The 13,885-nt window shown below is 40.1% G+C and overlaps 1 protein-coding gene across 5 annotated transcripts in view; it reads left to right on the plus strand.

The window, feature by feature from the left end:
• The window catches only part of pparab (peroxisome proliferator-activated receptor alpha b), a 102,012-nt gene that overhangs the window by 61,434 nt on the left and 26,693 nt on the right, over positions 1 to 13,885 (plus strand). For 4 of the 5 annotated variants that reach the window (XM_030136303.1, XM_030136304.1, XM_030136306.1 and 1 more), the window contains 2 exons: positions 8,875 to 9,123; positions 12,102 to 12,265. In XM_030136303.1, the coding sequence (XP_029992163.1) occupies positions 8,916 to 9,123; positions 12,102 to 12,265 (372 nt within the window). In that variant the 5' untranslated portion in view covers positions 8,875 to 8,915. Of the gene's footprint in view, positions 1 to 8,874; positions 9,124 to 12,101; positions 12,266 to 13,885 lie in introns of those variants that run through there. The other variant, XM_030136307.1, reaches the window with a different exon arrangement.

The raw sequence follows: 13,885 nt of genomic DNA on the forward strand, positions 1-13,885 counted from the left end.
AGAAAAACAAGTGCAAGTCATGGAGTCGGCCTCAAGAACTCTCAGTTTGGACTTTAAAGCACTCAAGAAATTAATATGGTTTGTTTCCAGTCTTTCTGCAGCTAATTCCATGTATAAGGTGCAGAGTAAACAAAAGCCCTTTGACCCAGTTCTGTACAGGTGAATGGAACAAAAAGAAATACATGATCATTTGTACGGAGAGAATAAATATCAGAATTTCTCTTCACAGTTCATGTATAAATGTAGACAGGCAGGAGGCCAAGTATCACCTCATATATGAACATGCACCAGTGGCTGATCCTTCTGGTGGCCAGAGCTGGACATCCTACCTGAGAGCACAACTCAGTGGTGAGTCGACACTTTACAATTGGTAATAAACCTCAGAGAGGCATCATGGTCTAGACAGTGTCAGCCATCACATTCAGCAGAGGCAGTCGTGTATAAAACATCTCCATAATCCAAATACTGGTTAAAAAAAAAAGTTGCAACAAGTTTTTTTGCACTAAAAGAAAAACACAACTTGTGATTTTGGTAGTCCTAAGTGTGTTCTAGTATACAGCATCCCCTTTCTGTTGAGAGTTTGGAACATCAAAGCTGCATAGAACACCTCTGAACAGGTTCATCTGTGGTAATCTCTGCTGCTGTTGGTATGGTGAAGCTGCACTTTTATACCGTTACATGGATATGAATTAAAACACATTCAGCCTTCAAAGGAGATAGACATATTTAAAACATACAAAGTAATAGTGCATGTCGGTCATCAGAAATCATCAAATATTCATTATTTAATCTCTTATGGACAAACATAGATGTAAACGTCTATTAATAGCAGTGAACCTGCTGCTTACAGTCCATTAAACTGTCACTGACCCTGAAATGAAAAGGTAAATGACCCGATAACTGGACGATTGAACAGCTTGCTGTCATTTTGCTCATCTGTCATAGACTGGAGCTAAAGTCCAATGTCAATCACTACCGCAGCCTGTACTTTGGTCAATCTCCATAACGATAAGAGGGTGCCGGCCGGCATATCAGTTCTAACTGATAAGAGTTCACTCAAGTGTTTACAATGCAGGCCGGGCACGGTCCAGCCTTAGCTCATAGGGCTAACTCTTCAAACAAATGGACAGTCAGAGCTGGCAGGACAGCCCCATCAGCCCATGTCCCTGCTCTAGGACCACCATTAAAACCCCAGGGGCCCTTCTCCTTACAGGCCTGTCGCCACTCACACCACAGAATCGGTGGATTAAACATTAACCTGCAGTCTGCTCTCAAACACACAAACACACACACTGAGTGATCACACTCTTGGAGGCTGGATGTCATGTTGTCAGGGCCCAAAGTCACATGAAGACTTTTGGATGAGGAAGGTAGGGCAGCAGTGTCTTGTTTACTTTAGTTATTTCAGTTTAATATGTGAAAATTCTCATGTTATCCTTTAGAAACTTTCCTGACCACTTGATTTTTTTTTTTAATATCTTTTTGTGGATGGTATGAAGTTATGTAATCATATAAGGAAATCTGAGATGTTTTTCAGTAGCGCTTTTGTCCACACCTTGATAAGTCAAGCCTGCACACACCTGTGTTTTCTTGGTTAGCAGCCAGCTTTATCTGTATGTTCTTGTCATCATGTTCTGTACTATTTATTGTCATCATCTTTGATGCATCTGGGAAACTTCATTTGTGCCCCCGAGACGATGGTGAGTCATGGTGACTAAGTGATTTAACCACCTTATTTATCAGCTTGGTCATATATGCGACTATAGAGCTATCACAGTGTCAGACAGTATGGTCTTTTTTTTTTTTTTACAACTACACCGCTTGTTAAGTGATGAATGTTACGACTGAGAGTGTAACACACTATCAGCTCCACAGTGCCGGTGATTTGTAGATACATTTCTCGAAGATCTCCAGCAGTTGTGTAAACTTGCCTCATACTGTTTAATGCATCCTCCTGGAGGGAGGGTAGAGGATTGTCTGCCTGCCTGGGTCACGTTCAGAGCAGAGTTGATCTGCTTCAGCCTCAGCTTAGCGGCAGCCTCGTGGCCTGTCTGTCTAATGTGGGTCTTGACTGCAATGGATGAGCATAATGTGGGGGGCTGGGTTGACCCTGCCAAGCAACTGTGCAGAAATCCATTGGACTGTATGGATTATTTATGCTCCACTCACACATCCGGTGCTGTGATCACTGGTACAGGCTGACTAATACACATTTAACCTATTTTAGCCACAAACTATATAAGGATGTATTGAGTTTTAATGGGGGATTGAATTCCACTGGCACCGGCTGCAACTAAAAATGACTTCTCATTGTCTGTTAATCTGTTGATTGTTTTCTCAATTTATAACTGAACCAAGATGTCTTTGAATATTTTGTTTAGTCCACAACCCGAAGATGTATAGTTTATCATCACAGAGGAGCAGAGTTAGCAAAAATATATGCATGCTTTACTCCAGTAGATGTACAGATTTGTGTAAAAACAAAAAAAAAATCAGTCTCTACTTAAGTGAAAAAATAAGCTCTGAAATGTACAAAAAACAGTAAGAGTAAAACATGTGTCTTTGCTAAGTGAACTGAATCTCCCTGTGGTCAGGTCCTCTTCCTCTTCTCTGTTTTGTGTTGGTTTGTGTTTTACATTGCCGTGTCTATCATGTATAACACACACTGCTTTAAACACCGAGATACTGCGTCTCTGTTGTTCTTGTAGGTTGAAATGGAGACGCAGGGAATGATGACGATGGTGATGCAATATAAAAAAGAATCAATTGTTAAATAGTTTTAAAAGTAACTACAGTAGTGAGGACGCTTTGAAAATTTTAAAAAAGTTGAAAGTTCATTTAGTTGAGTCGGAACTTTAGGAGTATGAAAGTTGTCAGAAAAATTACCAAGAATACTATTTTAACGTTCCTCTAGATACATACAATAGACCTCATTCCATAGCTTTGGTGGATGGGATGGATTGATTGATTGATTGATTGATTGATTATGTGTGCTTGTCCTATGTTTTTTCCTGTTTTGTTGGGTTTATTTGGCTATACATGAAAAACTGAAGAATGGACACAAAAGATATGCAAGTTGCGTGTTATATTATGCTATTTATTTCTACCAATGATACTTTGAAATCAGTAAAAATAAATAGCCAACTAAAGCAGTGATGAGAAATTGACTTATGTACAGTAACAAAGTAGGCAAATATTGGCTTTTTGTTCTCAAATACATAATCAATTGTTAGAATTGTTGCCTATTAATTTACTAGTCAGCAGCGTATTGATGAATTGAAAAACCATTGCAGCTCTACTCGTGGTAATAAGCTGTAGTCATCTTCATGTGGCTGCTGCCTTCCTTCAAACCATGATGCATGAGCATTGCCCTGGCATCGTCATGGCGACCTCTGTGACTTCCTTTGTCTGTATAAACCCCTCTTCTCCCCTTTGCACCCTAACCCCAACCCTAGCGCACACAAACATGTTCGACCTTGCTCATCTTCCACTCGGCACAGTGCCCTCGGCAGGCTTGGTTGAGTGAACATATAAGGGTCTTGACCTATGAGACAAAGGTTTGCTGTTACCGTAGGAACCACTGTTTTTTCTTTCTCTTTCTCTGCCTCACTTGCTGTCTCACACACTGCTGATAAAGGCTGTGATGTAGCTTAACTGACATTCCACTGTGTCTCTGTCTTTTTCTGTCTCAGTCTGCTAAACCTCCATAGTCTGCAGCTAAGCGGCTCTGTGTGTTTACACTCATCGTGTTGTAACAACAAGACAACATGACAACCCGAGGCGCTCTGGTTCAGAGCTGCTGGTAGGGGTCATGGGTTCAGGAAAGGACTTGTGTAATGTATGTTATTTAAATAAAACTTACGCTTGCTCTGGGTGTCTGTTGACATGGAGCCTCCACATATTTGACCTTACATTGATCTATTTCTGAATTGTGTTAAATATGCACAGACTCAACTTTCACTGACAGTAGAACATGCATTGAATGGTTTACAAGAAAAAATAAAGCAAATAAATGAGAACTTGCTTGGACGAAATGATCTGGACAGTGTGGATGTTATAGTCGAACTGTAGCCATGAAGCTTTTTATTTTTCCCTTGAAGTGGGTTTATAATGAGACAGTGCTGAGTGAAGTGAGTGTATGAAACAGTATGTCCTCTAAAGGAAGACCTGAGGGTCAGGAGCGAGAGGCTGAATGCTGAAGAGACTGGTTTTATCTTTGTGGAGCTCACACTCAGAATTCCAAGTACAAGTACAGTGTAACTCACTAATGCTGCACGCTAACATACCAAAGCTTTCTGTGGATAAAGTTTTTTAACTAGTAGGAATCTTAAGGAATAAAACTGTGTTTTGCTGGTGATCACAGTGTAATGCATTGTATGCATGCAATTTGCTGTGCACTCTCATCCACATTCTATCTTGCAACTGTACTGTAACACAAAACTTGACTCAGTTTAATTAAAGATACAGTACTACCAGTTGTGAATGCATTAGAGAAATCATATATACTTTTTACTCTAAACTGATTAGTCTGAGCTTGTAGGACCTCATACAAAATATCAATATTGGCATTGGAACTTAATTACCAGTGCTAAGGTGTAACTTCACCTGCAAAGGCTGACTTTGAGGTGTAGATAATAGTAAATGAATCTATAATTACCTCCGCCAAGGAGGTTATGTTTTTGCCAGGGTTTGTTTGTTTGTTTGTTTGTCTGTTTGTTTGTTTGTCTGTCCGTTAGTGTGCAACATAACTCAAAAAGTTATGGACAGATTTGGATGAAATTTTCAGGGTTTGTTGGAAATGGGATAAGGAAGAAATGATTAAATTTTGGTGGTGATCAGGGGTGGGGGGGCCCACGGGGGGCGCCACTGATCAGCCTTGGCGGAGGTCTGCGCTCTCCAAGTGCTTCTAGTTTTAGTGTTTTTTACTTGGACTTAGATGGTCAGTTCAGCAGTTTTCTAGTTTATAATAAATACAAAAATACCACATTTCCAACAGTCTTTCAGGGGGTTAGTGATGTCTACTAACTGCCTACTGAACTTTTTAAAAATCATTATTAGCCTGTATTAGAAAAATGGTTTGACCGGTCATTCTTTAGTTTGTTATAAACATGAGGATGTAGTTTTTCCTCCTCCCCAAGTGAAGATAAATCATTGGTAAAATGCTTCACCTCCATGTGATAAATGTGTCATGTTTATATTATATTTTCCTATTCTTTACAATGTTCACTTTTACAGTGCCCATCTGTTAGGCTACCAGTAACACCATTTTTTCTCTATGTGCGCAATTAAGTCGTAATATAAATGATCCGCAAACAAACCATCGATATAAACTGTTATTAAAATTTGGAAAGATGGATTGAACAGTCATATGAGCATTCATCCTGGACTTTGACCTTGGTCTTGGTCTTGTTGCGTGGCTGTTGTTTGATGCATACTGGCTCTGAAAGGGATTACTGTCTTGTTTCTATTAAAACCGCTGCAGAGAAAAAGACCACTTCATCTTTTTTAATTGACTCCTGCAATCAAGGCCATTAGGAATTTCTCTATATTTTAAGTAGTTGCGTCAATGAAATACTGTTCATTGTAGTCACAAAACGTTTTAAATAGACTCAGGGAGAGCACCAAGTTCAGAAATGCCTTGAGCATGTAGTCACCCTGTCCTCAAATAACCAGCACTATATTACGCACTAAGGGCCAAGTTAAGGTTAAACTAAAGGCAGTCATGAGTAAAGGTGCAGAATGGTCGAGAACAACCAGCAGCTGGTGTCTTAAAGCCGCATATCCACCCACCCTCACCCAGCGCCCACTCCCCACCTCCTCCTGTGTTGTCATTAGCAGGGGCCCGACGGAAAGAGCTTACCGAAGATTGACCCAGTTTACATGCAGATGCATAAAGTTTGAATATGCATCGTAAGATCTCTTGCCTCTGCAGCTTTGAATCTAAAATAATCCCACTTCTTACTGTGCTGTCAAGTGTAGATCTGCTACTCCTCCCACTTCCTACTTTGCAATTCAGCAAAATCGCTGTCATTGACTTGTCACTCTGTCCTGTGTCAGACCAAGCCTCCTTCTGCGCTTCAGTCGAAGTCAGCCTAGTGACCTATTTCCATCCCTCCTCGTGTCTCTGCGCCTTCCCTCTGTCCTCTATCTTTCTCATTCTACAGTACTGTAAGGTTTCTGAAGATAGAGTTACTGTATTTGGATTAAATAGCTCATAGGAGTGGAGAGGCTTGTGTTGTGTCATAGGATACCGAGTGTCCCTCAGTCCTTCACTGCTTGCTATTTTACTCTTGCAACATGCGTCGCTTGTCAGTGTGGAAAGCCAACCTTTGCACAGATCCAAAAGTATCACACTTATACTAGATTGAATATCATGTGCTACTAAATACCAGTGTTTAACTGGCCCTTTTCCACTGGATGGTAACAAATCAACTCTGCTCTATGCTCGCCTTTGTTTACTTGTACTTTTGTAGATATAGTAATAGTACTCACTTTCTGTAGGTGTTTGTTAAATGATAAGGCATGAAAAGGCTGTGATTTCAGTGTGACACAAGACCAAAGATTCTCTTCAACAAAGCCTTGTATTTGTTGAAATGTAAATAAAGGTGCTATGAATTAATATTAGGGCTGCACGATATTGTAAGAAAAACTGACTTTGCGATTTTTTTAATCCTGCGATATATATTGCGATACGAAAAATACTCAGGAGAATATAATAGCTGTGTGGTGCCAAAGTAAATGGTCAAACAAATTAGTTGTGTTTCTTCTCGTTGTGGCAACAGGTGCAAGGCACTATCGACACAGAACACGCGTTTCAGTATCATCCTTCTTGTAGCCGAAATAATTCCAGATAACTGACGTTGCTTTTCTTTTTGGCACCAAGTCTTCGTTTTCAGTGATTTTTCTCTTGTTCGTTGCACATTTTTCAATGTTGTTACCAGCGACTCACTCTATGAGTAGGGGTGTGGTCTAGGGATGCACTGATACCACTTTTTTCCAGACCGAGTACCGATACGAGCACTTAATAATCCCATTCCAGTTCTTAGTTCCTTTTGTAAATGGGGTTTGTTGTCGTTATCATTAGTCTGACTGGAACAAAGTGCTGCCACTGACATTTAATGTGTTGGAATGAGCGTTTCTCAATTAATCCACCAGGGGGCGCCACTCTGAATTAACCATACTGGACAAATACCACGAAGAAGAGTAAAGTTTTTGAGAAGAAGAAGAAGAAGAAAGTCAGTAATAACAAACATGGAGACGACAGAGGCAACACTAATGTGATACTAATATTGCAGCGTTTTCGCTGGTAAGGTTTAACAGCTTAGCTTCAGCAGGAAGAGAAAAGAGAAATGAGCGATAAGTTTGGTTTTCAGTTCCGCTGGCGGGGGTCCGCACCGCTCCATACTCCCGGTGGTATTCTCATTCTGGGTACGCATCCGCTAGCACCTGGAAAACGGATGGAATGTACGCAGAGGACGGACAGAACGCTGCGTCCGTATCTGTCTGTGTCTTTAACGTTACTTGCAGTCAGCGTTACTTTTATCACTGTCATTTATTCTGAAAAATCTCCACACTCCCCACAGATTATTCCACCGCCGCGTACCTGCTGCACTGAACTGTGAATGTCAAACAGCCGTAAGTGGTATCGGTGCATTTGTATCGGATATCTTTTACGAGTAGGAGTACACACACTGAGTATCGGAGCTGATGCCCGATACTCGTACCGGTGCATCCCTAGTGTGGTCTGCTTTTGCAAACTGATTAAGACCGCTTGTGATTGGTTGATAGCTGTGCGCAGTGTGTGTCAGGTAACCAGGCTGAAATTAGATGAGAACATGTTGAGGTCATTTGCCTCCTACATTGCAGGACCTGCGATGGGTCTATTGCGCACACGTACTTTGCAATGACAATGCTCAAACGATATATTGTGCAGCTCTAATTAATATGCAATTCGTTGTGTAGAGTACAGTAACTTAGCTATTTAAAAATGGCAGATTTGATCAGTATCATATGACAGTGACACAATAATAACACTGGTCTATACGTAAAATGCAGGTTGACTAGTTTCTACGATAGAGTCTTGAGTCAAAATGTGCATTTCTAAGAGTTAATGATGGGTTTTACTACAAAGGAACTTGTGTCTCAGTGTTTGTTTACTAGATGTACTTCAAAACACCATCATTTACATCACAGGCATGCACATTACAATACATTAACTTTTTTCACTTTTCAGGTTCTTTCAAGCGGAAGATTTATATGTGTGTGTGTGTGTGTGTGTGTGAGCAGTGATCATATACATTGAGAACACTTAATTAGCTAGCACTTTTGTCATTTGTTTTCCAATGTATCTTATTAAAGTATGTAAGATTTAAGCACATTTAATCTCTGAGGCAGATCATTTCTAAGTAATTGTAGACCAGTAACACAATTTTTCTTTTTTTACCTTTGGTCACTTGGAACCTCAGTAGAGGTGATACTTAAAAGGTTCCACATAGGCACTACCATGCAGTGAACAAAAGCCATATGTGACATTGATGTTAATTTTTTTTTCTTGTGCAAAGGGACACAATCACATTGGATTAAAAATCTGATCAGGTAAATTATTTTGAGGGTACCTGGGATAGGCTCTGGCACCCCGGCAATTCCTATCCAGGACTAAGCGGTTCGGAAAATTAACGAATGAATGTATTGTTGCATCATTGAGCTGAATTTTGATTTTACTCTGATAACAAATCAAGTAAATATGAGCTCTGAGATGTATTCAAAAAGGAAAAGTAAAGTTTTTTCGGTGATAAACTCAATAGAAATTAAAGTGACAAATTCATCATCATCTTTATTTGACCTTTCTGCCCTCTCTCTGCTCTTCATCTCCAGTTTGATGAGTGAGAGTGCCAGCCGCCCGCTCTTCCTCCGCGATGGTCGACATGGAGAGCCATTACCACCCCCCTTCGCCCCTGGAGGACTCGGTGCTGGGCAGCCCCCTGTGCGCCGATGATGACTTCATGGGTGGCATGGAGGAGCTCCAGGACATCTCTCAGTCCATCGACAATGATGCCCTCACTTCCTTTGATGTTCCTGAATACCAGCCCTCCAGCAACGGGTCAGAAGGCTCCACAGTTCTAGGTGAAGGAACTTTAATTATCTCTAAACTAAATGGATCCTTCAGGTTGTTGACAATATAATAATGACATGTAATAGTTTCAAAGTCAGTCTCTTTCCTTCTCTGTTTAACTTGATCTACTTCTCATTCTCTATACTCACTATTGTCGTCCTCTGTCTTCCTCCAACCCCTTCTCCTCGCCCCATATCCAGTGAGGAATTCACACATTCCTCAGCCACCACGCACCACCTCTCAGGAAACATCCACTTTGCTTCTGTGTTTCCTCCTGAATAGAGGTCACATGGATGTCTGGGAAATTTATGCTACTACAAAATTATGCAACGGGTGCTATGCGTGGTTCAGAAACATAAACATTTAGAAGAAGAATAGTCGATGTAAAAGAAAGAAGATGTAAGAAAAGAGGGAGGTGTGAGGTGAATGCATCATGGAAACATTTGATGACATCATTGACAGTGGGATTTAAGGATTCGTGGGTGTTTTACAAAGAAACAAGAACACTGACGTTTTTCTTCTGGGTTCTCAGTTAAAGCATGTATACTTGCATCAACACATTTCCTGACGAGTCCTGTGCCAAACACCGCTTATCCACATTCTGGCATCTCACTGCCAGCTCATGTGGCTTGACTTAGTGCTACTGTTTTGCACCATTTCGTCTTTTCTATTCGTGTAGAAGCACCTTCCCTTCATAAAGTAGAAATGGAAAACTGTTCACTGTCCACAGCAAACCCCATGACCTGTCATCTGTGAGGCATATCAGTAATTCTACTCTAGTGCTGTTATGCTTGTGACAGGCAACACACCACAGACAGCATGCTAAAATATCTGTTAATAAATAGATGCTGTAATGGAACAGACTGTCTTTGTCAAGCTAAAGAGGTCAGGCTGTAAATTCTGTTTTTTTTTTTTCCTTGGCTAATGATAGAGCTGTTCTCTCCGCTAACATAATGGAGACATAATCAGCATGGGATCATTAGTGTAAAGTCTGAATAAATTTTAACAAATCATTGGCTAGAGCTAATAGAGTTAATATAGTATGTCATTCAGGCAACAGCTTAAGACAGAGAAATTGAAGGTGTTGTGAATTTTAGCAGTTATTGAATTCAACACCAACTATTTTCATAATTGATTGAGATTTTGAGAGTCTAATGTTAATATTTTCAGGATTCTTTACTTTTTCTGTGGCAATAAACTGAATATCTTTGGGATGTGGTGGAAAACATGTAATTTACCCCTTTATCAGGCAAATTATGAATATTTTTGCTAACTTCCGCACACATTACAAGACAGTGACAGCAACAGTTACAGTGAGGACAGTGAGGCAACAATCTCAGGTCCAATGTGGTCTACAGGGTCTGTAAGGTCCACCTGTACATGAACAATGAGTGTACCTGCTTTGGTAGGCACCATGAAGTAATGGTACTAATGCAAGGAATGATGTTCAGAGGAATAATGTGTTTGTTGACAGGTGTCTGTGTAGTTTCTCATTTGCCCAGGTCATCGTTCTTCTTAGTAGTTCTTCTTGGTTCAACTGGACTGGTTTACCTCTTTTGAAAACGTTTGTCTCTCATTCAAGAGACTTCTTCAGTTCCCCCACCACTTAGAACTGTAGAAGTCTCTTGGTTTTCAAAAGGGCTAAACCAGTTCAGTTGAACCGAGAAGACCTACCTAGAGGATGTATGTTGACAGGTGTCTGTATCCGCACTTATGTGTTGTAATATTCTAGAAGTGATGTTTTAATGTTCTAAAATATACTCCTTTCACCTTACATTTGTTTTTTTTTGTATTTTTATATTTCTTAGATTTTTTTTGCCACTTACAGGCAAGGAACCAAATATGGTAACTTTATTGACCTTGATTTTCTACATAATGAAAAATTTCGAAAAATTTCACAAAAGTAATAAAATCTTGTTAGGTTCTCCAGTAACGCACTAAGGTTGAAATTTTGAGTTCCAGAGTATTTCTAATGCCCCTTTTCCACTGCATGATACCGGCTCGGCTTGGCTCGACTTGGCTCGACTCGACTCTAGACGGTTTGGTACAGTGCCATCGCTTTTCCTCTGCACTCGTATCACCTCAGTGCGAATGAGGTGGGTGTGGTCAGTAGAGTTGAAACTGTTGTGACGTTTTTAGGCAACATAAGTCTCACTCGGTATAGCAAACAGTAACACTGTTGTACTCGTTGCTCATTCTGTGGCTTTTTGTCACAGAAAAGATTAAACGAGCACCAGAAACAGATACAAACGGTGAGACGAAACATGCTTGGAAAGTAAAAGAGTGTTATGAAAGCCATACGGAGTTATGAAGCTGAAGACCAGCACATGTGACGACAGTGCCTCTGACCAATCAGTGGCCGGCAGTGAAATTTCAGTGCCGACTCAGCCCGGATAGAACCTCGTTGGAGGTGGTACGGAGAAAAAAAAAAGACGGTTACCAGGTACAACCTTCAGTGGAAAAGCGCTAAAACCGTGTCAAGTCAAGTCGAACTGAGTTGTGCTGGAAAGGTGCAGTGGAAAAGGAGCATCTGAGTGCCGTATAAAGGGTTAAGGACAACTTCTTTGGCTGTCATAAACACGGATCAACATTTTTCAGTAATTTAAAACATTTTATAAACCCACTTCCTGGCCAAACTTGACAACTTACTGATTAATCATGAAAAGGATGTAGAAATTAATCAACAGTGGAAATGATCATTAGCTGAGGCCTATTTTGAAAATGCAACATGTCATTCTCCATCACTGTCTACAATGTGAATTTGTTATGCTAGTCAAACTTTCAGCTTTAGAAGCTTACAAAATTTGATGCAGCCCCCCCCCCCCCACACACACACACACACACACAAACAGTCCCAGTCAAACTTTCCTTATGTAATATCCTGGGACTTGTTCACCAGTCATCCATTAACTGACTGTCTGTGTAATAATGTTTGATTTACTCAGGTGATCATGCACTGACATGTAATTAATGCGTTTCTGTTTTACAGATGCCCTCACCCCAGCATCCAGCCCGTCATCGGTTGTTTACGGCATGGCAACGGGTCAAGAAGAGTTCTCATCTTCCACCTCATCGCTTAATCTGGAGTGTCGAGTATGTGCTGACCGTGCCTCAGGCTACCACTACGGCGTCCACGCCTGTGAAGGCTGCAAGGTGAGATGAGGTTTACGCTCATCATTTACACACTTAAATGAATGGTTCTCCCTTTTGATTTCAAATTAGATGTTGGTATAGATTTGACTAAGCTGAGAAGTGGTGTGTGTACAGATGCAGACATGCAGTTACTAGACATGCAAATACTTATGAGGTGCTATTAGTTACAGGGATTGTCAAATTCATCTTTCTCCAGTGATCTCTCTTAATCTCGTCCTAAACTGAACCTACACTGTTTAACCTTTTTTGGCTCGTGACCCCATTTTAACATCACAAATTTCTGGCAACCCCAGACATCCAAAATGAAAACATTTTTTTGCTAAAATTAATTTGTTTTTGATCATGTAATAGTTTGCTGTACTATGTTGCAAATAAATGTTAATTTTAGATGACATTTAGGCTATATAATGTATATTATTATGGACGGAGGCAGAAAAGCCAGGTGTAGATTACTGCACAAAGTGAGAATTTTATTTTCCCTGGTCAGGATATGTACAGTCAGTCCAGCTTGGATTTACAAGGCTGACAATTAATACTGAACAAACAGTAACTCAAACTATGAATTAGGAAAGGGCTGCAGTATCTGAAACTGACCACAATGAACATTTGAAAGATAAACAGTACCACAGTGTTTCAGTTTCAGCTTCACAGTTTGTCATGTGTTTTATGTATTGTGATTGTCTCTCTCAACGCAATATACAGTATATTTTTTATTAGTACTTTTTTTTGTTTGTTTTTTTATCAATTACTAGAAATTTCAGGTGACCCCATCTGAATTCCAGGTGAACCTTGGGGTCCCGACCACAAGGTTGAAAAACACTGGTTTAATGCATTAATCTTTTCTCTCCATCACTTTTTCTTTCAACTTCTGTCATCAGTAAACTGAATCACAAAGTTTCCCATTAGCAAGCACTGTGCAGCTGGGGTTTGCAAACAGCCTTTTTATTTCCGCATAAACTAATGTCAGGACAATGAGCCATATTTAGAATTTGGAAAATGAATAAAGTAGGACATGCAGGGCCAAAATTCTAGAGGCAATGTGTCTTGTGACCAGTGATAACGCAGAAAAGAATAAAAAAAGCACCTGCCCTTAACTATGGTTAAACAATAATCTCTCAGTTAACTGTTTACCAGTCCTGTAGAAGAACAACCTAGGGCTGGTTTTTAAAAGGTACCAAAGGACAAACATGGAGTTTTAAGGTGTGAATACATGTGTTTGATAGAGTATGTTGTTATTTTTTGTGCTGCTTTATGCTGCTTTTACTCAGTTTTTTATTTTGTTGTTTTTTTAACCTCTATTAATTGCAGTGAAAAATGTGAGTGGAATTTGAGGGAACAGACTATTATATACCCTGAGAATCACAGAACTCTGCTTAATGTTTCAATGAAGTTAACTTTTGCAAAATATCAGAAAGTGACACGCTGGGCAGTGCAGCAATGAAGAATTATTTTACATCATTTTCTCACTTCATATTTTTTGCTGTGTGCATATTTGTTGGTGCAAGCATCGATATACAACCTCTTCTACTGGACAAAGTCCTTGGTTGGTCCCGAGGGCAGAGTCAGAGTTATTTGACCTGTGTGTCTTGAAAGATGAAGTTGTAAAACCACAAGTTATCA

This window comes from Sphaeramia orbicularis, chromosome 6 (assembly GCF_902148855.1).
Source record: "Sphaeramia orbicularis chromosome 6, fSphaOr1.1, whole genome shotgun sequence".
Lineage (NCBI taxonomy): Eukaryota > Metazoa > Chordata > Actinopteri > Kurtiformes > Apogonidae > Sphaeramia > Sphaeramia orbicularis.